Genomic DNA, 24,482 nt, shown 5'->3' on the forward strand with positions numbered 1-24,482 from the left:
GGGGGGAGGAAAGAGGGCGGAGGCGGCGGTGGTGATCTCGAAATCAGAGGGTTACGAGGAAGGTGGTGTATGGGTTGGAAGCGAGGGGGATGCCGGCGTATGGGGCTATTTTTGATTCTTGATTTGAGGTTGGCCTCTCCTCTCTGTTTGTGTTATTACTACAGTTTGGTCCCTGGTGTTGATGGAAGGAAGGTCTTTTTGTTTGGGATGGGATGAGATCTAGGATGGGTTGGCCTTTATTGTGAATTCTTTTCCTCTTGTGATTTCCTTACATCTTCAAGTTTAGACCTAGATGGTAGTTATTTGACTTTTCCTCTCTTTTCTCTTTCTTAGTTTTCCTCTCTTTTTCTTCCTTTCTCTTCGGCCTCGTTTCGGGTTCGATCTTGTTCATACAGTACAAGCACAATATCAACAACCAAACATGGATTGATGCTCATTCTCTACTTCAATGGGTTACGAAAGCGCTAAAATCCTAAGCCGATATGCCTTACCCCTTTGGCCCTACCATCTACGCGGTGCAGCGTGTTTTCTAACAAGACAAAAATCATGAAACCGAGTTCCCTGTACCAGCCGCGTACAGCCCAGATGAACGGCTGCTGTTTTGCATGTAACCTTCGGCTTGAAAGGAAATCCCGCTCTCATATCGCAGTTTCGCTCTCATTCCGACGCGCGTTTCAGGCCGCGTCTAGAGCTAATGTTGGACATCAGTCAGCCTCCTCTCAGCAGCCTAGGCCTCCTCGCGGCCGCTGGTTAAGCGCCCTGCTCCTAATTTAGGGTTGGACCGCATAGAGCTGTAGCGGCTACGCCGCCAAACAGCCGCCGGATCTTCCGGCTGAAGCCAAGGTTCGGGACGGGAGCACCCGGGAGGCGCAGGCGGGCATCGTCTCCAAACTTGGCTGTCCTCGTATGACTTTGCCTAGACTTGGAGCTTCTATTCGTTCTTTAATCACTGCCCGCGTTTCGGTGCAGGGAAGGGGGGAGGGGCTGCAGTATATCCGGTTAGAACCCCTAAACGGCTATGCACGTCCGGCCACCTCGATATTTCCTGTTTCCTGGAGGCAATGCTTTTCTGAATGAGATAAAGCTTATCCTGCATTCATATGGTAACTTGGGACAAACAGGGGCTTCTTTCCTTCATCCATCCATTTGCTTCTTATCCCTCTTTTTGCTATGTCAGCCTGCAGCCGGGGAGGCGCCAATCTCATTCCGGTCTGGTAACACGGATCAGTAACTGGCTTTTATCAGGCCAATGGGAAAGATATATGCCCGCTACAGGTCGCATTCCAGTGATAGGAAGTGGTTGGGTAGCGGCCCCCTATAGGCTCTTCTCTGCCGTGACAATGTAAACATATTGACTTGCATGCGGGTTTAATAGCGATTTTCTTGGCCGCTAGCAGTCCCCGGTGACCGGTGCGGAGGCAAACCGGGTTATGGGGGCTCATAAGCATCATGATTTTCTTTTCTTGGGGCCCAGAGGTGGAAGATCTTCCAGCATAAGTTGCTCCGTTTCCCACTGGTGCCTGCGGAATATCTGGTTACCTTTAATATCCCTCTCTTGTAGAGCAAACATGGCCTTGACCATCGCTACTTTGGCTGTTGCTGGGCTGGCTGCAGCCGCCCATGCTGCTGATCCCCCACAACCAACACCATCAGAGCCCCCGTTCTCGTATCCAGGAATACCACCATACAACGGGACGGGGCCCACGCTGCTCCGATTTGGCTGCCACCAGGTTGTTGTTGACCGCATCGACCCACTGGTCAACCCAGGTTCCATTCCCTCGCCTCACCAGCACCAGATTGTCGGCGGAGACGCCTTCAATGCGTCTATGCCAGTGTCCGACATCAGCGACCTGTCGACTTGCACAACCTGCAGCTATAGCGATGACTTCTCCAACTACTGGACGTCCAACCTCTATTTCAGAGCCCGCAACGGGAGCTACAAGCGTGTGCCTCAAATTCCGAACCGCTTGTTCTTCGACGACGAGTTTACGACTCGGATCAACGGCGGCATGATTGCCTACTATGTGTCGCCTGGCAAGGGTGAGGTGAAGGCCTTTGAACCCGGCTTTCGCATGTTCGTTGGCGACGCCGCCTTACGCTCTGAGCCCCAGGGCCGCTGGAACCTTTCGACGCAGAGCTGCTTCCGATGCTACACTGGGCCAAACTGGGAGGGAGACGACTATGCGCCGTGCCAGGATGCTAATGTCGATACTCAACACCTCCCTAACCGTCCCTGTCACGGTATCCGAACCAACGTTATCTTCCCAACGTAAGTTATCCTCAGGACCTTCCTATCACGTCCACAGTTCGCTGACCATGTTACCCAGCTGCTGGGACGGCAAGAACCTAGACAGTCCCGACCACACGGCCCACGTCGCGTACCCCGTGGAAGGGCCGCATGTGTTTGACGGCATCGGTACCGCCGAGACGTGCCCAGACTCGCACCCCGTCAAGATCCCGCAGGTCATGTACGAGATCGTCTGGGACACATCGGGGTTCAATGACCCCAACGAGTGGCCCGAAGACGGATCGCAGCCATTTGTCTTGAGTACCGGTGATCGGACCGGGTATAGCCAGCATGCTGATTACGTATTTGGGTGGAAGGGAGATGCGCTGCAACGGGCTATGGATGCTGGATGCATTGCGGCAAACTGTCCCGGTATTGCGACGCAAACGGTGGAAAAAGCGGCCAAGTGCAAGGTGGCGGAAGTGGTGGGCGAGAACTATGACGGCTGTAAGTTTCTAACACGGGAATCATGATTTGGCCTTGATAACTAATCCTCATTTGAACAGGGCTCGACACTCTCCCTGGCAACCCCCCGCAACCTTCTGCGACCACTTCGACTTAGAATGGCTACCCAACAAAGCGCTGGGGAAGAAACCCGCTGTCAATATGGATGTGATAGCTGGGATGATGCAAGCTCTACCTCTAACAGACCAATGAGACAGCATTTAGCTCTAGAGATAATGACACAGTGTGACGAATTTCTAGTACGCTACGTAATAAAATGGTTGAAGGAATGATGTCCAGTCGGTCTAGTCCAGTTATACCCGGTTGTCTACTATTTAAACAATGAAGCTCTTGGAAAACCTAAAGCTCTGAGAAAAGAAACCCCCGAAGCCCTCCACCACACCCACCAACCAAGATATCACTTGAACAGGGGATCGTTAACCTCACAAACCGTGCCATCGGCGGGCAGAGTTCCGAGGTTGAAGTACCCCGACATGATCTTGGCGGTGCAGTTAGACATCTGGGAAAGCGTGGCGTGCTGTAACCATCAGTGTTAGCCATCATCCTTCACCGGGTAGGGTTACAGTGATCGCGCAAGAAAACGTACCCCGAAGCCACGCTGCTCAACCACGACACTACCCTCAAACCCGGCACTCATATTCTTCGCACTCGCTAGCGGCGTGGCCGGGTCGTAGGTGTTACCGAACCACAAGACGGGGTTCTTGGTCTTGATGCCCTCCCAGGGCCCGCCATAGCGCTCCTTGGCTTCCCACGGCCAGTTGGCGCACTGGGCGGCAACGCTGGCGAGCAAGGGCGCAAAGATCTCGCTCGTCTGCAGCATGTGCTCGACATCCGGCTTGATGTCCTCGATGGACTCGGCGCGCGGGAACGTGTCGGAGCACTTGATGCCCATCATGGAGTCGTTGTCGACCGACACCCCGCCGAGGAGCCCATCGTAGTAGGCTGCCACTTCGGTCAGGTTGGTGCCGGTGACCAGGTTGGTGAGGTGGGTTGCCGCCGTGGCGATGCCGCCGGTGTACTTGATCACGATGAAGAAGAGCTCCCTGACCATGCGCGAGTTGATGACGGTGGTGCCGACCGCGACGGGGTTCTTGCCGTACTTGTCGGCCACGCCGAGGAGGGTGGCTTCCAGTTCGGCGGCGTCGGAGGTGAGCGAGGCGAGAGCACACTTGTCGGGGCCGGCTTCGATGCACGCGGCCAGGATGGCCCGGAAGCCGGAATCGGCCGTCAGGAACTGGTCGATATCGATGCCGAGGTGGTGATAGTAGTTGTGGGCATTTACAACGCCGTCGAGGACTAGGCGGTCCATGCGGTCGGGGAACATGGCCGCGACTGTGGCTCCTAGGAGGGAGCCGTAGGACATGCCTGGGCGGTTCGATTTAGTCAACGTGTCAGGTCGCGTACAAAGCCAGTTCGAACTCACCCCAGAACCTCAACAAGCCATCTTCGTCAAGCGCATCAACGACGCTCATCAAGTCCCTGGCCACAAACGCGGTGCCGATAAACTCGGGGTTGTGGTTCCCTTTGTATTTCTCGCGGCAGATGTTGCTGGTTGCCTGCGCACCAGCATAGGTCTCGGCCAGGGCGGTCTCATGGGCGTCAACAGGCAGGTAGGGGAATTTGAGCCCGGCTATCTCCCTTTCCGCCGGGGTGTCGAAGCACGAAAAAGTGATTGTCTTCTCGGTGCCCCTGAACAAGATGTCAGCAAAACTGAGCGTGGTTTGGGCGGGAAAAGGGGGAATTACCGAGGGTCGAACGCGATCAGATCATGCTGGCCCCCGGTCATGCTAGGTTACGGTCAGTCTACTATCACTCCGGTTATTATTTGGAGGATACCGAGCAGCACATACAAGTGGAACGCGTCGGCCCCGCTGTTCAGGGAGGAAACGGCCCCGTAACCCGGACCTCCAAAGTTGAACAGGATGCTCTTCTTGACGGACGTGGTGTTGCTACGCGACGGGCTCTTGATTAAAGAGAGCTTGAGGGTTTCGGTCGATTCGGCATCAGTGTAGTCGAGAGGCACAGCAAACGTTGCGCATTCGATAGGGCCCTTCGTAGCGCTCTCAAAATTGCATGGTCCCCAGTTGATCCCGGAAGTGTTTTCACGGCTGTACAGAGGTACAGCCCAGGCGCCCGAGGCCAATGCAAGCCCGGTGAAGAGGCTTGTGAGTGTCATGGTCATGGAAAATGGCGATGCGTGGAGTTTGGTGTATTCGGAAGAGTTGCTAGCGAACGGTGAACGTGAGTGATGAGAGATACAGAATGTGGTTCCATCTTGAACGACACATGGACTTTATACAAGCCATAGCTATGTGAGCTGTTGTTGACTATTTTGTGGATCTGCTGTCTATTGCCCTAGATGGACAAACGCAGCGCTGGCCAAGACAACACTCCAAGCACAGCCTGAAATCCCCTGGAGCCAGCCTCAAATGACGTCTCGCCGCCAGTGTGCCCAACCTTGCAAAGCCCCATCAGAATCTTATGTTGGCCGTCGTCCAATCACAAGTGATGGCGTGGCCGAGCTGGACATGGGAGGATTTGGGGATCGACGGCAAAACTGCCCGAAAGGGGGCGTTGTGGTACCAGGTACACGGGCTTGCCAAATCCGGACATAAGCAGGGATCCGCAAAGGATTATGTTTGGGTGAAGATCATGAGCAGCTTGATCATTGAACCGGCTATAGCTAGCTAGCTGTAGCAGATTGGCAGCAGTGCGGAAAACGGGGACCGAGAGCCATGACGAACCACGAAGGTTAAATTAGAGGAATTATGCCTTACCTGGACAGACGCGTACGCGGAAACCGGAACAGGGGACGGGCCTACCCGGAAGTGGCGAAGTGCCTTCATTTCATCGCTGTACGGTCCAGCCTAGACCTGCTCAACGTTGTCCAGATACGGGTATTAGACTACAGAACGAGGTGGCTTGCCTATTTACCAAGACTACCTACCTACCTAACCCGTTAAACGGTATGAGGCTTGGCATCGCGTGGGCGGCAAACTGATCAGATTCGAGATTGGGCACTATCGGAGTCGTTTTGATTCCGAAATTGAAGGTGAAGGCCTCATGGTTCGAATGAAACTCCTACATGTACTTTGGACAAGAAATCCCTTTATTGGATTGAGACGGTCCCTCACAACTTACGCTTCCGGGCAGCGTCTTTGTCAGGACTCGAAGCCGGCATGGTAGGCTAGCGCCTTTCGAACAAAGAAACGTCATGCTTTTGAAGTCGTTCAGGTTCCCAGGCAGGATGGCAATCAGACTCTGTCACAACCGAGCATCTGCTACAGCCCACCTCATCTCGAGAGCCTCCAGCCGATACGTACGATGTCCTCGCACCCAGAATTCAGGTACACCCACCACGGGCTCGTCTTCTATCCGCTAGAAGTTCCCGAAATCCAGGAACGGCTCCATCTCGCGAACGACAATGGGAATGAGTCCGCCCAGTACTTGCAAGCACGACGCCAAGGCTTCGTCCTTGTCCATTGGATCCAACCACCCGAGAGCGCCTTGCCAACTTCGGGCAGTGTAGGGGTCTTCGCAAGTATCGACTGCCCGCAGGAGCTGGTCATCATCAAGAAGCTATCCCAGATCATCAGGCGAGGTCAGCTCCAGAACCGGTATCAACCGGTGCCGTCCGAGATTGAACAAAGCTCGCTGAGTCCGCGGGATGCTGCTGTCCAGCGGCAGCTGCCTCTGTATCACGAAAACATGGGCCTTACGCCGTTCCCCCAGCTGCACGCGTTCCAGATCCACAAGCGGACGCCGGGGTCCCAGCCGGTCAAGCCGGAAGAGGACATCACGCTCTTCTACAAGTACTACAACGGAGGAACGCTGAAGAGCTTCATCCGGAAGTACGCCAGGGCTGGCAAGCGGGTACCAGAAGGCTTCATCTGGCACGTCATCGCCCAGCTCTGCCGTGCGGTCTCGTGGCTCCATACGGGGCACATTCCTTCGCGGGACGAAAACCTCGGGCGCGAAGATCCCTCCCACCCACCTCAGCCGCCCCCTGACACATGGGAGCCCATCTGCCACCAGGACATGCACGCCGACAACGTCCTCCTCCACTTCCCGACCGACGAGGAAAAGCTGGCCGACCCGCGATTGGAGCAGTTCGACGAGTACTTGCCACAGATCATCATCGCTGACTTTGGCCTCTCGTTCCAGGGCAAAAACGACCGCTCCGATGAGCTTGGCCTCGATGAAAATCCCGATCTGCCGCAGCCTACGACCTGGAAGGACAAGGCCGACATTGGCGAGGCGGCCTTGCGCCTCATGGTCCCAGACTACGGCCCAGGAGAGGGCGAGATACACGTCTTGGACCCCGACGACGGGTCTTTGAACCCGTATTATTGCCACACGCACCCATCGGCGCTGATGGGCGGTTACAGCGAGGAGCTAGTGAGCTACTGGGGACAGTTCGACACGTTGATCCTGCCCCTACTGCACCTCGACCCGTATACTTGGCAGAAAGCCATGTTCATGTCAGACGAACGGGACTGGAGGGGATGGCCGCCGAACGAAGTCCTGTTCGGTCCCACCCTGGCCTTAGCCGACCGCCGTGTCGAAGACTACATCCACAGCAACAACAAGGAATCCCTGCTCTGGACGCAGACCTTCAACGCCTCGATGCCCTACCGCAGCGTCCCGCGCAACCCGGCGCACCACCGGCGCGACTGGGCGACGGTCGACGGGCATCTCAGCGAGACCGTCGCAAAAACGTTCTCCCAGTTCAGCCCGGGGTGCGTCAGGATCCGGCAGGTCCACATCATGGGCAAGGGGCGCGTCGAACAGGAGCTCGATGAAGTCATTCCCGAGTCAGCGCAGCGCGTCGACGAGGACGAGGACGAGGACGGACGTCACGCCGAAGCGCCGCCAATCCAGGCGTGTCGTGCTACGGTCCCACACCCCAGGCGCCGTCGTCAAGGCCGCCAACCTGCACGCCGTCTGCGGCCTGAGCCACCGCGGGTGAGGGATGCGTCGCCACCGATCGCCGAGGAATATCTGAATCGTGAGTGGGCGATGATGGTGGACTATGAGAGAGGGTGCCGCGAGAAAGGGATTTGGTGAGCTGCGAGGCGGGAGTTGGGCTAGATGGTGCGGGTGGGGGAATTCAGGGGCAAGTGGAGGAGGGTTTTTAGGGGCAAAAAGAGGGGCGGCTGGGTGGACCGATGAATGAAAAATAAATGCCTACTACAGGAATCGAACCTGTGATCTTTGCATGTCGTCGATGGATACAAGTGCAACGCATTAGCCACTATGCTAAGCAGGCTATGTCCTTTTTTTGATTTGAGTTTCCGGGCATGGCCTTATAATGGCAACAGGATTGACCGTCCCGCTGCGCGCGGGCACGCCAAAGGAGCCTGGAGGAACTTGCCGGCTGCAGGTAGGCCCCATAGCGGAGTCAACGATGTAATTGTCTTTTTTTCTCCATTTCATGATGGTTATTGACGAATGCTGGGAAAGTAAGGAAAGGTGGTTTCTCCAGTCAGACTAGCGTCTAATCGTACAGTCGCGCCCTCTTTTTTCCCGCTGTAGACCTTTTGCTTCGGATCGGCTCCGGAGAAGTTTGCTTCTTTCTCTTTCTTGTTGGAGTGATGTCCACCGGAGCGAGTTGATCTTCCAACAACTGCTCTGCGTTTGAACCGTCGTCGGTGTGCAGGGTCCGGAGCAATTACACGGAAATACACATTGCAGTTGAATTGCAGCTGCAACGCCCCACATAAATCAATGCAACTGAAGGCTTCCAAAACCCCTGCAATTCAACCTGGCCCTCTGCAACGTGGATCCATTATTGCAGACATTGCAGAATAGTGGGTCCTTCTTAGCAGGTGATAGTGATTAATAGTAATTTGTATGGTGAACACTAACATGAAGCGGTCAGGGCATCGGCAGAACTCCCACCGCCCTAATCCCAGTCAATTCGCAGCTCAAGCTCTGACGAGCTCGGCATTCTGGCCTACCTGCCACCATAATGGCTACAGAAGCATCTGCTGCCGTCGCCGCGGTTCCTACACGTACTGAAGAAGACCTGGCCTTTCTCTTCAAGCGATTTCCCGGCTACCTATTCACTGAACGCAAGGGGCCAGCGTGGTCGTGGGTATGGAAATTCGGGTATGATATTTCACGCGACGGCAAAGACCGTGTATGGGTATGCCTTCGATGTATCCAACAACGCAACCCGGAAGCCAGCCGCCTATAACCCACGAAATCTTGTGAACGTCGAGATTCATCTCTTTAACTCTCACCAGCTTAGCGATCCTACCGGTAAGCGACCGCCGCCTTCTGCCGTCAAGCCCCAACGCGAGAGCAGCAATTCGAGATCCATCGCCACCTTCTTCAATCTCAATGCGAACAACGCCGAAGATCAGAGGATGGCCAACCACTTGATCAGCGCGTTCGATAGAGCTGAGTTTCAACGAAGGATTGTAAGATGGCTCATCAGCGCCAATCTTCCTTTCCGCACAGCTGAACACCCTTATCTTTTCGCGTATGTCTTCTCCTACCTCAACCCCTCTGTCGACATTCAAGAAAGCCAACCTCTCCGAGAAGACTGTTCACGCCCTCGCTGTACGAGAGGTTGAGCGGCATAAGGATGCGGTGGTTAAGACGCTCCAGGAGAGCCCCGGGCTGGTTCATCTAGTCTTCGATGGATGGACTTCACGCAACCGCCTCTCTCTCTACGGCGTGAGCGCAGTCTTCCGAGACGAAGAGGGCACGCCTCACAAGATTGTGCTCGGTCTGCCAGAGATGAGTGACCGGCATACGGGTGAGAACATCGCGGAGGCCATCCTCGATGTTATTAGAAACTATGGTATTGAAAAGAAGATTGGCTACTTCACTGTCGACAACGCTACAAATAACGACGCCGCGTTGAAAATAATCGGTGAGAAGCTCGGCTTCCAGTGGAAAGAGAGGAGAGTTCGATGCTTCGGCCATCATCAACCTAGTAGTTAGAGCACTACTCTTTGGTGTAGAATGTGATGCCTTTGAGCGAGAAGTCTCTACTAGCCTACTCACTACTCAACATGAGCATGAGCAATGGAGGAGGAAAGGCCCCATTGGTAAGCTTCATAACTTCTGTCAGGTATGTGCATCTCGCCTTGTCAACCTACCTATCACTGACCGTGAGAAGGAGGTCAACAGGTCAGACCTCTGGACGCAAGAAGCTCATCTCGGCGCAAGAGCAACGGATCCGAGAAGCCTCCGAAGGTGAGAAGATCAAGAAACACACGCCGGTCGGAGTGGTGACAGACAACGCTACGCGGTGGCTCTCTCAGTACTTCATGATGGAACGCGCTCTTCAACTCCAGCCTTTCTACGAGACCTTCCTCTTTGAGGCGAAGCTTCACGTTGACTCGCAGTTCCGGACGACAGCAGGCACTCTAAAGAAAGGACGCGAAGGAGCCGCTCTTCTTAAATGAGGAGAACAAGTTGACCGCGAACGACTGGGAGGTCATCTCTGTGTTGAAAGAGATCCTTCTCGACTTTGAGCTCGTTGTGAAAGCTCTTCAGGGCGACGGTCAACCTCGTGAGAAGAAGCGCAGCTCCTGCGAATGAGCCGATCAGTCTAGTACAGGGAGCAAGCTGGGATCTTCTCGATGGGTACGAGTTCCTCCTTGAGTCTCTCGAGAGAGCGAAGGCGAGAGTTGAAGACCTCGTTGACGGCGAACACGTCGCTATTAACGTCAACAACGCATGGATGAAGCTCGACAAATACTACGAGAAGATCGGCCAGTCTCCTCTCATCTACGCTGCCACCGCATTGCACCCTCGGCACCGATGGGGTAGGTTCGAGGCGTGGCGTGAGCATCACGCTGACTGGATCGAGCCAGCGAAGTTACAAGTCCGAGAACTCTGGAGGCAACAATACCGAGACCTACCAGTCGAGCAGAAAGAGGCTTCAGAACCACCCACGAAAATCCCCCGCCTCTCGAGCAACAGGTTCGCAATCTTCAGAACCCAGGAGCGAACTCCAACAAACTCAGCACCCACCTCTCCTTCACCCTTTCCATCGCCAGCGCTGGTCGAACTTGACGAGTTTGAGCGTTGGCAACTAGATAATAGCGACTTTGATCGGTACGAGGAGGATCCCCGTGCCTACTGGCACAAGAGAAGGAACACCTACCCACGGCTTGCGCGCATGGCGTTGGATCTACACACGGTGCTTCCTATGAGCGCCGAAGTTGAGCGCTTGTTCAGCGTTACTGGCCATATGGTTACTCCTTTACGCAACCGGCTACAGGCGAACACAATATCTCTCTGTCAGATCCTCCGCAGCTGGTACGATGCCGGCGTGATTGATGATCTCGATCCAATACTGTCATGGAAGACACACGGACACATGGAAGATGATTGATGATAGCTAGGGTTAGGGATTTGTATGGAAATTTGGACCCACTTCTCCCATTTTGGGTTAGGTTATTGCCCCACAACGGGGCCCACAGTTCGGCCCCACCAATTTCAACATGTTGCATCCATTTCAACGAGTGCCTTCCGTGGATCAATTCAATGTGGCTTCGCTTACGTAAGGTGCAATTACACTGCAACGGGCTGGTGACATTGATGGGAGTGTAATTGATCCGGACCCTGAACGGCCCACGACCTCCCGACCCTCAACAGCGGCAGGGTCCGAGTATTAGTCCTCTCCCGCAACCAGGAAAGGGTCGAGGCGGCGCTCTGGGGCTACAATTTCTCCCGATACGATATCACGGCCGATGACACGAGCCCCGATATCGCCAGAACCACCCAGGAGGTCCTAGCCGTCGTCAGGAGATACCCCAACGGCGCTGCCATTGCGCGCGACGTCGAGAAGCAGATCAAGGACGGCGCCAACGGCATGTATCTCTGGGCCCGGCTCGCGCTCACCGAAGCCATAAAACAACTAGGAGCAGCACCAGCGGGCAGCCAACAGGCAGCGAGGGGCAAACAGCTTACCCACGGCATCTTCCCGCTCTTCGACCAATATCTCAAGCAGTTCTCCGAGTCCAGCGCCAAACAGGCGGACGAAGACAAGCACTTCACCAACATTGTCATCTTCTGGCTGACCTACCAGGCCGAACCCATGACGGAGAGAGAACTGCAGATCGCCTGCGCCCTGGTCAACGAAGCCGCCGAAGACGTCCGAGACGCGACCTGGTTCGAAGTCGACGTAGGCGACGCCGGCATCCAGGCCTTCCTCTCGCGCCACCGCAACATGGGGCGGGCGGTCCTCGACCGCTGCGCGCCCCTGGCCCGCATCGGCCCGGACAAGCGCATCGGCGCCGTCCACCGCTCCCTGCAGGAATACCTGCGCAGCCCCCGACCACCACCCCTCCACACCCACCACGCCTCCTACCACACCCACCCCCCGCACGCCAACCGCAACATCAGCCTCCTCTGCGCCGACTACCTGTTGCAGCCGGCCCTGGCCAACCCCGGCACCGCCTACGCCGACAACGCCGACGACCGCGACGCCTGGCTCGACAAGGTCGATGACCGCGTGCTTGCCCACGCCTTTGCCCGCTACGCCGCCCTCTACTGGATCTACCACGCGCGCGCGGCCGGCCCGCCCTTTGATGCCGATCTTGCGGAGTGGCGCGAGCCGAGGCATCGTCGATTGTTGGATGTGGGGGGGTATGGTGGTGATGGTGGTGGTAACGGACACGCATCTGTCGTGAGGTGGAGGTGTTGTGGGTGTAGACGGAGGGGGAAGGTCGAAGAGGCTTTTCCCCGGGCTCGGGGCTGGATCTCGGGGGTTACTTTCCGGATGAGGGCCGGCGGCTGGGAAGGAGGAGGACGACGGTAGGTGGTGGTGGTGGTGTTGTTGGGGGTGGTGGTGGTGGTGATGCGGGCGGGGGGTGGGAAGGATTTGGCGGGGGAGGCGGGCTCCAGGGGATGATGATGCGGCCGGGAGCGAGCTTGTTACATGTACCGCGGCGCATGCGGAAGAGCTCGCGCTCGCGCGGGAGCTGGAGGTTGGGATTACTGGCCTCATGCGGTGGATGGGTCAGCTGAAGACGGATGTGGCTGCCAGCATGGAGAGGAGCGAACGGATCATCAAAGACCTGCAGAGGCTTCAGACCATGGTAAGCGAGGGTGGCATCGACCCTAGGGTGGCGAACGGGATGATGACGGAGCTGGAGCAGAAGGTTGAAGTGGCGAGGCGGGAAACCGACAGCGCAAGAGCCGACGCAGAGAGGGCGCGGGTGGACGCGGACAGGGCCAGAGCGGAAGCTGACAATAGGGACCGGGAATACCAACAACTTCTGGAGAAGAACCAAGTCATGGAGAAAGGGATGGCACTGTTGAGGGACGCTGTCCGCCGGAGCGTCGGCGTTTTGGCGGAACAAAAGACATCCAGGAGTTCATGGATTCCTTTCCGCCGCTAAGGCAGACGAAAAAAATATACAAAAATAACTACAGTAGTTAACGCTGAGTAGTTTGTTGTTTAATTTTAGCATCCGTTTCATTTCACAGCCCTTTCCTCGTGAGCAGAGCCAGAGAGCAGATTGCGATTCGGTTATGGTCGACAGCGAGAACTCGGGGGAGAGGCGGACCATTAATAAGTTCCTTGAAAGTTGTCTTGCTCTCGTCGTTGGTGAATTAATAAGTATTTCTGTCGTATCCCAGGGGGCATACAACTTGTGGGCAAACCGATCAACGGGCATGAATACAAGTTGCAAAGGCCGATTGCCGCAGTGTAAGACCTCACCCGTGGTCTGTCTGTTCTATAAGCCATTACTTGGGCTGCCCCGTCTCTATATGTTCTTGTATTCTAGGCCAAAACCAGACCTCCCGTCCTGAATAACCCCCCTGGCCGTCATATACCTGAGCAGCGACGTCGGGCGCAGCCACTAATCGTCCTCGTCACCGCTCAAGTCGACCTGCTTCCTATGCTCCTCCTCATTCATCTCGCGCCACGTGCTCCAGCTGAGCATGGCAAACGCGATGACGATCAACAGCCCGCCAAACATGGCCGCCCCGCTCAGCGGTGTACCCGTCACGAACCAGTCGACAATGGCAACCATAAAGATGGTCAGCAGCGACGCCACCGAGCTGAGCACGGGGCTGGTCAGCGAAATGAGCACGAGGAACGAGCCCGAGAACAGCATGTTCATGATGACGCTGATGAACAGAAGCCACGCCGTCTCGCCCGTGGGTATCACGAACGTCTCCCACCCCAGGACGTGCAGCACCGGTATCGGGATCCACAGCACAAACAGCGTGAAGGCCCCCATGAGACTCCCAAAGGTGTTCGCGAAGATGACCCCCTTGGTGGCGTCCATCCCGTCGGGCGGGCACGCAAACCGCTTGTACAGCACTTCGTACAACCCGTACAACACCGACCCCACGCCGATGATCATGTTTCCCGGCAAACCTCGTCCCAGGATCGACCACGACCCCACCACCCCCGGGCACGGCCGACGCCTCCTCCGACGACCCATCCCCAGCACCATCCCCATACGCAACCACCAACACGCCCACAATAGCCACCGCCACCGCCAACATCTTATCCGCCCGCAACTTCTCCTTCAGCAACGGTACGGAAAACGCATACGCAAAAAACGCGCTGCAGTTATAAATCGCCGTCAGATCGCTCGGCGTGGTCATCGACACAGCCAAATACCACGACAGCCCGGCCACCGTCAACGCCGACGTGATCACGGCCGTGGTCTTCCCCAAATACGGCCACGGCGAGTGCCCATACTCCAACAACCCGCCCCCATGCTGCGCGGCATGCACACCAGCCTTGACATCCCGCGTCTCCACCACCAGCGCAATGCCCCGTACCGTCCTCAAATGCCCGTCCCAGAACCGCCCCCACGAGCGGTCCCGCCCCGGGCGCTGCGTCCGCAGCACCAGCAGCTGCAGCGGCCACAGCAGCGCCCAGGAGCCGTGGGTCAGGTACAGCATGCAGTAGGCCTTGTCCCAGCCGAGGTCGTGCTGGATGTGCGAGGCGAGGATGGTCTGCGCGGTGAAGGAGACGAGGGAGACGACGAGGAAGATGGCCGAGAGCGTGTATTTGCGGCTAGCCTCAGCGCGGGCGGCGGCGGCCGTCGTGTGGGTGGGGCTGCGCGAGCGCATGGTGGCGGTCGTGGTGGTGCTTGTGGCGGTGGTGCGGCGCGCGAGGGGCGGGCGCGGGGAGAGGAGGTCGCTGCTGCTGGGGAGGGAGGCGAAGGAGGGTGTGAGGCGGGGGGTAGGCGGTGGGTTTGGAGGGGGGGGAGGAGGGCTCGCGGGGCGGGCTGGGAGCTGCGGTAGGAGGGGCGGTTGGGGTTGGTTGGGGTACTCGTCCGTCGTTCGTCGTGGTTGTGGTTGCTTTGGGGTTGGCGAGGAGGGGAATCGGGCGGAATGGGGCGTCGCTGGGCCGGACCATGGCTCGTCCGAGGTTTGGTCCGAGGTTTGGTCGGCTGCGAGGTTGGTTGGGAGTTCTTGTTCGTTCGTCCTTATGTTGGCCTCGTCTGAAGTTGCCAGGGGCGAGGTCGAGATCCCGATCGCAATCTCAGGGGGTTTGGAGGATGGCCTTCGCAGATGCCGATACGGTTCCGAAGCAATGTGACGTCAACCGCCATTAAGCCGATCGGGGTGAACCGAAAGCTGAATGTGACGATGTTGTTGCAGTGCGTTGCAAGAAAACGCGCTTGCGAGCAAAAACAGCCCGAAAAACGACAAGTCGAGGTCAGTTTTGTCTGGGTTGAACGAAGGACAGAATTATTATCACCAAACGAACACAGCCAGAGATCGCAGAAGAGAACCCTGGGAGAACACGTGTGTGACAAAAACCCGGAAATCCCCTGGGAATCCGTGACAATTCCATCAGCTGCGGTCCCCTGGTCTGTGGGGAAGGTACCAATCAGGGGCTGCAGTTTTGCAGGCAGTGCCTGGTTGCGGGGACCCAATGAAGATCTTCCCCTTTCCGATCTGGCACGCTCCCAACTTCCTGTCAGCGGCCTTGAGTCAGCCTGTGTCAAACCATCCAGTGCCGCCGCGGCTGGCGTTGGCGTTCCGTCCCCTATCTCCCTCAAGACTAAAAGACCATTTCGCACACTCCAACGATAGATCACATGTGATGCAGTTGCTGGGCAGGCCCGGCCGTAACCACAACGATAATTGGAACGCCGTCACGAGACCAACTCGCGAAATGATGGTGGAGTTGACCAGAGTTTCGGACCTTCAACCAGCTGGACGAAGTACCAATTGTTGCGTTGTTGCGTCTTTGAAACCACCCGACGAGTCTGCACGAAAGTATAACCCGTGTGTCAAAGCGAAGATGGCCTCCCATAACGTCGAATAGTTGGTGTGAATATTGGATAAAACCGAGGCGGTCTCGAATAATATCCCATATCCCAAGAACAATTGCCCTTGACATCGGATTAAAAATTAAAAGGTCAAGGCAGTTTAATTCAATATCTCTTCCTCGAGTCCAGACAGACTCGAGACAGATTCATTGCATCGCGCAGGCCCTAACCCTGATCATTCGCCAGCTGTGCGGCATCACGTGCAGGGAAGGGCTTGGGGCACTTTAGCAATTCGCGTCAGTCGCGTCTCCCTCCTTCCCCACGACTACCACCGACGCGTCTTTTCCGCCACTTCCACTCACGTCGTCTTCTGCCAATCAATCCATCACACACTCCCTCCCCTGGCATCAGCCTCGTTCGGCAATTCTACATCGCCAACTGCGCAACACCAACCCTCAATCTTTCATTCCTCCCAACAACGCCCCAACCTTTCAACTTTTGTCGTCATTGCCAACCTCCCTCATAATCCTGTGAACCATACGCAACCCTCGCATCTCCACCATATACACCCCGAACCCTTGCGTAACAAGCTCCATCCAATCGTCAGGATGGCCGCCGACCACCCGAAGGCGGGGATATACAGCGCCACGTACAGCGGTGTAGGTGTTGCGTCCCCGGTCTACCACTTTCTTCCCCTGGTGTTAACCACCCTGTTTGCTGCAGATCCCCGTCTACGAATACCAGTTTGGCCCTGATATGAAGGAGCATGTAATGCGCCGCCGAGAAGACAATTGGATCAATGCCACCCACATCTTGAAGGCTGCCGGCTTTGACAAACCGGCGAGAACGCGCATCCTTGAGCGCGACGTGCAAAAAGATGTTCACGAAAAAATCCAGGGTGGCTACGGGAAGTACCAAGGTGCGCCATATCCCGCTTCTCAAGCCTGTCGACCCTTAGTTACTGACCCCTTACTTTAGGGACATGGATTCCCCTAGAACAAGGCCGGGCGCTGGCTCAGCGCAATAACATATACGACCGGTTACGGCCCATCTTCGAATTCCAACCAGGGAACGAGAGCCCGCCGCCTGCGCCGAGGCATGCCAGCAAACCGAAGGCCCCCAAGGCTCGGCCTGCCGTTCCGAAATGGAACAAGGCCCAAGACCGGAAACCCTCTTTCTCACACCCGCACCCTCCCGTTGTTGTGCAAGAAGAGTACGACAATACGAGCCAGATCAACGAGGATGATATCCCTGATAACCTGACCGTTGCCTCGGCGTCTTATATGGCCGAGGACGACCGCTACGACATGTCACATTTCTCCACCGGCCACAGGAAGCGGAAGCGAGAAGAGATGTTGCAGGATATGACGGAACAGCAGCATGCTGTGTACGGCGACGAGTTGTTGGACTATTTCCTGCTCTCTAGAAACGAGCAACCCGCAATCCGGCCCGACCCACCGACAAATTTCCAGCCCGACTGGCCCATTGATACCGAGAGGCACACTGCGTTGCATTGGGCGTCTGCTATGGGTGATGTGGAAGTGATCAAGCAACTCAAGCGGTTTGGCGCGGACCTGGCATCTCAAAATGTCCGCGGCGAGACGCCGTTCATGCGGTCCGTAAACTTTACCAACTGCTACGAAAAGCAGACGTTTCCCATGGTTTTAAAGGAGTTGTTCAGCACTGTGGATGCGCGGGACGCGTTAGGATGTACTGTCATCCACCACGCAACCGTCATGAAGAGCGGTCGCGTTACCAGCCACTCGTGTTCGCGCTACTACCTGGACAATATTCTCAACAAGCTGCAAGAGTCGCGGTCGGCAGATGAGCTGCAGCAACTGCTGGACTCTCAGGATAACGAAGGTAATACGGCGGTGCATTTGGCCGCCATGCGGGATGCGCGGAAATGCATCCGGGCGCTCTTGGGTCGTGGCGCATCAACCGATATCCCCAACAACCAGGGAGTGCGAGCGGAGGACCTGATCAAGAAACTCAACGATGCCAAGACGAAAGTTTCCCGAGGACCACCACAGCGCTCATCTAGTCCATTCGCGCCCGAATCGCAGCGACACAATGCCTTCCGCGATGCTATCGCCGAGTCCGATACTAAGCTTCAGGCAAGCTTCCGGAGCGAGGCGGCAAATACCGTGCAATCACGGATCACCCCTCTTGTGTTGCAAAAATTCCAAGACCTTGCCCAAAGCTACGAGAACGAGCTGGACGAGAAGGAAAGCGCAGAAAAGGAGGCAAGACGCATCCTTCTCAACACTCAGGCAGAATTAGCAAACTTGCAAACCAACATCGCAGACCTGGAATCTCGCGTCGAAGCCGAAGAGGCGGCCGCAAAGACAGAAGTCGAGGCCGCCGAGACGGCGAAACAAGTACTCGCCTATATTACCCATCAGAACCGCCTAGCCATACAGGTCGCCATCAGCAAGGAGCTCGCCACCGTCAACGGCGACACCAGCAAACCCAGCGAAAAGCCCAACGGCCAAACCGAATCCAAGCCGGACGGCTCCTCCGACAAGAAGCCGCCCTTTCGACCCGCAGGAACGCCTCGAACTGGCCACCGAGCTGCGCACGCTCCTGCAGGACCAGCGCCGCGCTGAGGCCGAGTATGTCGAGGCCCGCGGCCTGACCGGCACGGGCGAGAAGATCGAAAAGTACCTGCACCTGCTCAAGTCGTGCCTGCCGCCCGAGGACCAGGAGATGCTGGACGAGAACCTCGAGGATATGATCAAGATGATGGAGGACGAGACGGACGTGCTGGCTGGCGCGGAGGGAGCCGCGGGGCCGGCTGGCGTGGCCGCTGAGGGCGCGGCCGCTTCGGCGGGGCTGCCCGTGGCTGTGCCTGTTGGCTTGGGCGTCGAGGTCTCGGGTTTGTAGTGCAGAGATTGTGGGATCAGTCTGCTTGGGTCGTGAGAGGGTGGCTGTGCTTGGGGTGCATGACCTGACCCCTGATTACCTAAGGGCGGTTGATGATGCGTCTTTTGTCTCTTTTTTTTTTTTTTTTTTGGTTTTGCCCTCCTTTTTTGAGGCAGCCTATTTGGCTGCGAAGTCGGTTGCTTGGTGTCTTACCCATGCGTTCGCCCGATGGATGCGGTGATTGGGATCACTCAGCACGCGGAGGTTCAGTTGTTTATGTGGTTGGTCTTGGTGTCTGTCGTCCTCTGACGTCTTCAGAGGACTGGGCGGGTAAAAGTAGCAGTTATATTGGGATTTGGGCTCGGGATTCACTGTTTTTTGTTTTATTTTCTCTTCCATTCTTTTCGTTGTGGATGCAAGGAAACTTGTTAGGATCTGGCGTTACGCTTATTACGGTTGGGTTTTGTTTGCTCCTCGTCTTTGGGCACAGGGATTGTTTACTGTTTTCGTTGGGCGAAGGCCGACATGCGATACATGCATACCCGTGGACGACTTTGAGATAACCTGTTTCTTGTTTGTTGTTTTGCACTACGATGTGTTTCACGCGGTCAAGTCGAAGTTTAGTAGTCAATAACTCGAGCAGAAATGGCACGTCACGCGAGTCCAACTCCCGTCTCCCTCGCTCGCACATGCCCCGTCGGTGGTTACTAAGGCGCGGTCACGACCTGCGTAAGTTAGACACCCACACATCCTCGATCCACGACCGCTGGTCTGGCCAAGCAACACTACACTACGCATCCCAGAGAGCAGCTCCTTTCCGCGCCGCCGGTGGCGAATCGGCCCTCGTACCTCGTACAGCCGGAGCTCGACAGCCAACCGCTCATCCTCGCTAGTCGCGGGCCCAGACCCGTATCCTGTACCCGGCGCGCTCCCTGCCTCTGCCTCAAGTCCTGGACGATGATCACTTCATTATCTCTCCACGCACCGTACATACCAAGGCTCGGGATCCACGACAAGCAATAGTTGGCCCAGGCTGGCCGAGCGGACGTGGCACAGCCGCTTTATTGATGAACAGCGGTGAAGGGAGAGGAGAGGGTCGGGCCCTGCTAGGACTTCCCGAGCCTCCTCTCCCCCCTCTTCGCGACCGCGTCACGTTGATCGATTGGGCTCGGCCCTTGCCATTGATCATCCGGCATTGGGTCGGTCGGGGCGGTCGGACTTGCTTTTCGCGAGGTCGGCGCGCCGTCGAGGTGCGTCTGTCTGGGGGGGACGGGACGGGGAGGGAAATATCAGGAAAGCGGGACGCCGTGGTGTTGTGGTCTTAGGGAGGGGGGTGTATCCAATGAGTGAGATCGTCCTCCCTCAGCACCACCAGTCACTCTGTCAGTCTTTCGTGGGCCGCAGCGGCGCAGGCCAAAGCTTGCTCCACCGGCAGTCGCCTTTGATCCGCCCTTTCCTTGCAAGTCTAGGCCTATCGTCGCCTTGATAAGATAAAACCGAAGCAGTCTCGGAATGATATGTCAAGGACAATTGCCCTTACTACCGGTACCCAAGGACAAGTGCCCTTAACATCGGTACCAAGCCTGAATGTGCAGATTGCTTGCATGACACAACCCATAGCCCTGATCATTCGAGGGCACCCACCCGTTGGCGCGGAGCAGGACGGTTGCCAGTCAGGCTCGAGTTCCGATGTTCCCGGCCTGTTTTCATGGACGAGATCCAGTTCGGGGACCCATCACGCGGCCGTCGCGGTGGTTCAAAACTGCTTCACTGGACCTCGCGTCCTGTCCATCAACCAATGGTCTTGCAAAAACAAGACGATCCACCCATGTCCGCCACCGCACAGGAGCTTGCGGCAACTGCGTCCCGGTAGGCTAACATCGAATGGTTGGTTGGTTGAGGTTGGCTGCCGAGCATGGCTGGCCAGAAGGCATGGCAATAAAGGATCTCGCCCGAGGTTTCGTGTTTGAGGAAAGTTGGCGACTGATTCGCGACGGATTCGCGAAGTGGAAGGACCACGAGGTTGCCCCAGTTGAGCCTCACGCTACGCGGCTGAAGGTCGGCTATGGAGGCCAGCCCGGTCTGCCGAGCCTGCTTGTATGGCAAAAAGTCGGAGTCTTACGCAACTATTGCTTTGCTCAGCCTCAATGTTCAATGCTAAGGTGGAGCTCTTTCCTGGAGTACTCAGCTTGTGGTGTTCCGGCTCGAGATGACATGGAACGAGGTCGTGGCCAGGCTATCCAAGGCGGAGACCGCGCCGCCCGGCCAACAAGACTCCCAAACCCCGGCTGGCTCGGGATTCTGGACAACGTATCCTGGCCATTCATATCGCGGTGGAAAGCCATGCAACTCGTCACGAGGCGCGCAACAGGATGCGCAGGTCTTGCGGCGGCGACCAGAGGTCAGCACGATATTGGACGGGTTCAGACGGGTTACCACAGGGAAGTTCCGCTCTTCTCCTCGACTTTTCCGGCCGCCGCGTCGTATATGGGCCGCTGGACGGCAGCCACAATAAACGCGCTGAAAGCGTAAGGTGACGAGCTCAAACAAGGACACGAAGTTTTGATGAAGTTGGCGTCAAGTGGCGGGTACAGGGGGTGGGGGGGCCAGTGGGACCTGTGGCGCGCAAGCCCGTGAGAGCTGAGTGATTGCGCGGCCGACCAACCAATGGCCCGAAACGAGAGTCGCCTCAATGGCGGTCTCCTTCGCAAGCTGAACAGCGGGACCCGAACGCGAGGAACAAGTTTTCCCGTCAAACTGATGAAAATATCGCAAGTAGCGAAACGCAAAACCTGGACGCTTGTCACGGGATTGAATGCCGAAATGGGAAACAAAATTGGCGGTCAACGACATCGGCGACGGCGTCACCCGGCGTTGCGCCAACGAAATGACCCTGTTCGGAGATGGCACCAGTTGATCCAATGCCGAAACAATCATGCTCAGTGGTCTCCAAACTCTCACGGTCCCGCGCTGCCACGGTCAACCCACTCGTCCTCCTCCTGGCTGATTCAAGGTCCCTCGTCGGCGCGTTCTAATCTTCTTAGGGTCTTGTTGCGAGCAAGAGCCGCTTTCGCTTCAAGGGCAGAATACTAGGGTCCATCCCTAAACAGGGGTCTAAGTGGGGCGGCAGGGGTTTGGTTCGTAGGGCTGAGAAACGAGAGCGGGGCGCTGGGGATGATTCCTCGTTTGTGCAACGCTTCCTGTCAGCGGGATCCTCCACGGCAGGTGTGTGCCATGATCGGGGAGGCGGGGGGAGGAGGGGGTGGCCTACGAAGAAAGCGAAGGATGTTGAGAGTAAGCCGTCCCAACTCTCCGAGGTGCCCTTGTAACCGTTGGTCCACGGCGTTTCAACAAGCAGCGGATGACCACGACGAACAACGAAAAGAAATCCCGCGTCGTTTTTCCCGCGCGTCGATGTTGAATCTAGATTGAGCAAAGCAGCCGTTGGACAAGATGCCTAGCCGCATATGGCTGCACGTAAGAATGGCGTACTGCAGGTATGTGGCTGCATTTTTTTGTTGCGTTTACTTCCGGGCATCAATCTCGAACGGGGATTGATGGCTGGGGTAAAAAATGAATTGGATCGAAGGGAACCTGAAAACTGTCAACAGGTTTTCGACAAAAACCGTTGTGCCTGCGGCGTAAACACCGCAGGGCCCGTTCCGAACTGGGAATTGGCCGAGTGTGAACGGATGCACACCTCCCTTCCAGCTATCGGATTCTTGTTGATGGGACGACTCGTCAAACTCCCAGGGTAACGAGCGGTTGAGGAAGTTGCCAGCGGCGGTGCAACAGCCCAAGTCGAGCCCCACCACCCTCAACAGCAGGGCACTCGCCCGTGAACCCCTCCTTCTTTGAATCCCTCCTGTCTGTCTCGGCTTCCCATTTCCGCAACTTCCCTGCGCAGTGCCTTGTGAGGGTGCCCTGCCAAGTGGAAATTGTCGGCCCCAAACTTCTTTTCCAGGTTCTTCCACAACACCTGAAGATTTCTTCCACACAACGCCTGCTGCGGGTCGGCAATGCGCGTCCGGGGTGCAACCATCCGAACCTGGAAAATAATCGCACCGAAATCTCAACAAAGCGAGCCAATTTCGGTGCAAGGAGCCGAGCACTCGGCAGGGCTGGAATGCGCTCTGACATCAGACGCAGGAAAACCCCCCGCTTCTGTGCTGTGATGCACCAGAGGAGACGCATGCACGTATCACCCGCCGCCTGTAGCCAGCCCGATGCGAAGACTGTCGGTCGTGCATCAGCAACCCACATGCGTCCTGCAGCCCCCGTGATCTTCAAGTCAAGTCTTCGACCAGATACGCGCTAAGGCTTGTCTCAAAGATGACAGGCCTGGGCTGACACAGTGCATCTTAAGACTGCACGGTACCTAACTACCTTAGGTATTTACCTAGTGACCATGTTCGGACATCCGGACGCGCATTTGTGGATAAGAATGATGAGACCAACTCGAACCGAGAGCGCAATGCGGACACAAGGCCCGCCAACTACAGCGACCCACGACGACAAGCCAGCAACGAGCCGGCGAGCAAACGACCAGACTCGACGCTGCAACCTCTCAATCAAGAGGCCTCGCGGGCCCACGGGGGGATGCGAGGCGCCGATCCGCCCGTGCCGTGGCATGTTTCATTCCCCAGGAAATGCTGTGGGCGCTGACGGCACTCCCCAAGAGGCTCAGAGCGAGCTGAAGGGCACAATGCTAGGCCAAATCCGGCCCCTGCAACCCAGGGACCGTTCCTGCGCGGACCCCAGTGTCACTCACACCCCGCCGCCCCTCATGGAACTTCGCAAGTCAATTCGCGTCGCCATGCTCTCACAGGGCTGCAGATCCACCCACCTTCCCTGGCAAGCCTGGCTGCTGCCGCAACCTCAGAGCCGCGGCCCTCACCGTCGCCAAAGTTCAGCTCTCATCCATCCCACAGGCTGGTACCACTGAGAGGAGACATTCCCCAGCTACGAAAATATCTGTTTAAACCATTCGCACTCGACATCCACCACGATTGGCCATCAATGCTGGCGAGTATGGACCAAGTGACCGGAGGGCCACAAGCCGGTAGCGGGGGTTCGCTTGCTTTTCCATCACCGGCGCCAAGCACAACAAGGCCGCGAAGGGGTGCGAGGGTTCCACCACTGTGGCATGCAAGGCTCACAGGGCAGGAACAAGCTTAAGTCATGCCCTCTAACCAGACCCGCACTACCCTTGCAACACGCCGCAATCGCGCCGCTCAAAGACTTTCTCATCGTGCTGACAGCTGCACGGTACAGTTGGGCAGCAGGTCGCATTGTTGGAGCTTCTCGCTCAGTGCTCACTTGCCCCGATCCAGAGGTTTTGATCTTCAATCCCGGCAGCGCAAGTGGGTGTGCGCGATGGAGCTCGGGTGTGCCCCTAGCTCATGAACCCATCAGCGTTGCACGGCGGCTCTCACGAGATTGGTCAAGCTCTGAGAGTCGGCGTTCGGAAGAGAGCTGACCTTGAGGCCCCAAACAAATGACACTAGCGCAGACAGAAACTAGTCGGAAGTCCCAACCGTATCAGTACTTCTCGATCCGATCTCCGCCCTGCAAACTACCAGGATGGCGGTCTGTGTTGGGTGGGGCATGGCGGATTCCGCAAGGGCAGTCTCGCCTTGGCCAGGCTTGTA

The 24,482-nt window shown here is 56.8% G+C and overlaps 7 protein-coding genes and 1 non-coding gene across 8 annotated transcripts; 5 read left to right on the plus strand and 3 right to left on the minus strand.

Moving 5' to 3' along the window:
- Nucleotides 1-1,568: 1,568 nt before the first annotated feature.
- On the plus strand, nucleotides 1,569-2,849 carry CHGG_06897 (uncharacterized protein; the record flags this gene model as incomplete). The annotated part of the gene is made up of 3 exons (XM_001224552.1): nucleotides 1,569-2,269; nucleotides 2,328-2,734; nucleotides 2,794-2,849. 3 exons carry the CDS (start codon nucleotides 1,569-1,571, stop codon nucleotides 2,847-2,849), a joined length of 1,164 nt encoding a protein of 387 aa, XP_001224553.1.
- A 300-nt stretch (nucleotides 2,850-3,149) lies between these two features.
- CHGG_06898 (uncharacterized protein) lies at nucleotides 3,150-4,928 on the minus strand (the record flags this gene model as incomplete). The annotated part of the gene is made up of 4 exons (XM_001224553.1): nucleotides 3,150-3,269; nucleotides 3,339-4,117; nucleotides 4,176-4,441; nucleotides 4,603-4,928. The coding sequence occupies 4 exons, from the start codon at nucleotides 4,926-4,928 to the stop codon at nucleotides 3,150-3,152; spliced, it is 1,491 nt and encodes a 496-aa protein (XP_001224554.1).
- A 1,148-nt stretch (nucleotides 4,929-6,076) lies between these two features.
- On the plus strand, nucleotides 6,077-7,819 carry CHGG_06899 (uncharacterized protein; the record flags this gene model as incomplete). Its single annotated transcript, XM_001224554.1, has 1 exon — nucleotides 6,077-7,819. One exon carries the CDS (start codon nucleotides 6,077-6,079, stop codon nucleotides 7,817-7,819), a length of 1,743 nt encoding a protein of 580 aa, XP_001224555.1.
- A 117-nt stretch (nucleotides 7,820-7,936) lies between these two features.
- On the minus strand, nucleotides 7,937-8,021 carry CHGG_11296. Its single transcript has one exon. It is a non-coding gene; the product is annotated as a tRNA-Thr (tRNA).
- A 702-nt stretch (nucleotides 8,022-8,723) lies between these two features.
- CHGG_06900 (uncharacterized protein) lies at nucleotides 8,724-13,119 on the plus strand (the record flags this gene model as incomplete). The annotated part of the gene is made up of 8 exons (XM_001224555.1): nucleotides 8,724-8,849; nucleotides 9,001-9,177; nucleotides 9,281-9,635; nucleotides 9,727-9,813; nucleotides 9,896-10,112; nucleotides 10,265-11,032; nucleotides 11,372-12,532; nucleotides 12,597-13,119. 8 exons carry the CDS (start codon nucleotides 8,724-8,726, stop codon nucleotides 13,117-13,119), a joined length of 3,414 nt encoding a protein of 1,137 aa, XP_001224556.1.
- A 465-nt stretch (nucleotides 13,120-13,584) lies between these two features.
- CHGG_06901 (uncharacterized protein) lies at nucleotides 13,585-14,815 on the minus strand (the record flags this gene model as incomplete). The annotated part of the gene is made up of 2 exons (XM_001224556.1): nucleotides 13,585-14,001; nucleotides 14,078-14,815. The coding sequence occupies 2 exons, from the start codon at nucleotides 14,813-14,815 to the stop codon at nucleotides 13,585-13,587; spliced, it is 1,155 nt and encodes a 384-aa protein (XP_001224557.1).
- A 1,759-nt stretch (nucleotides 14,816-16,574) lies between these two features.
- CHGG_06902 (uncharacterized protein) lies at nucleotides 16,575-18,852 on the plus strand (the record flags this gene model as incomplete). The annotated part of the gene is made up of 4 exons (XM_001224557.1): nucleotides 16,575-16,625; nucleotides 16,690-16,885; nucleotides 16,945-18,320; nucleotides 18,382-18,852. 4 exons carry the CDS (start codon nucleotides 16,575-16,577, stop codon nucleotides 18,850-18,852), a joined length of 2,094 nt encoding a protein of 697 aa, XP_001224558.1.
- A 3,432-nt stretch (nucleotides 18,853-22,284) lies between these two features.
- On the plus strand, nucleotides 22,285-24,009 carry CHGG_06903 (uncharacterized protein; the record flags this gene model as incomplete). Its single annotated transcript, XM_001224558.1, has 4 exons — nucleotides 22,285-22,308; nucleotides 22,443-22,515; nucleotides 22,656-23,126; nucleotides 23,513-24,009. The coding sequence occupies 4 exons, from the start codon at nucleotides 22,285-22,287 to the stop codon at nucleotides 24,007-24,009; spliced, it is 1,065 nt and encodes a 354-aa protein (XP_001224559.1).
- Nucleotides 24,010-24,482: the final 473 nt, after the last annotated feature.

Source organism: Chaetomium globosum, genomic scaffold (genome assembly GCF_000143365.1).
Source record: "Chaetomium globosum CBS 148.51 scaffold_5 genomic scaffold, whole genome shotgun sequence".
NCBI lineage: Eukaryota > Fungi > Ascomycota > Sordariomycetes > Sordariales > Chaetomiaceae > Chaetomium > Chaetomium globosum.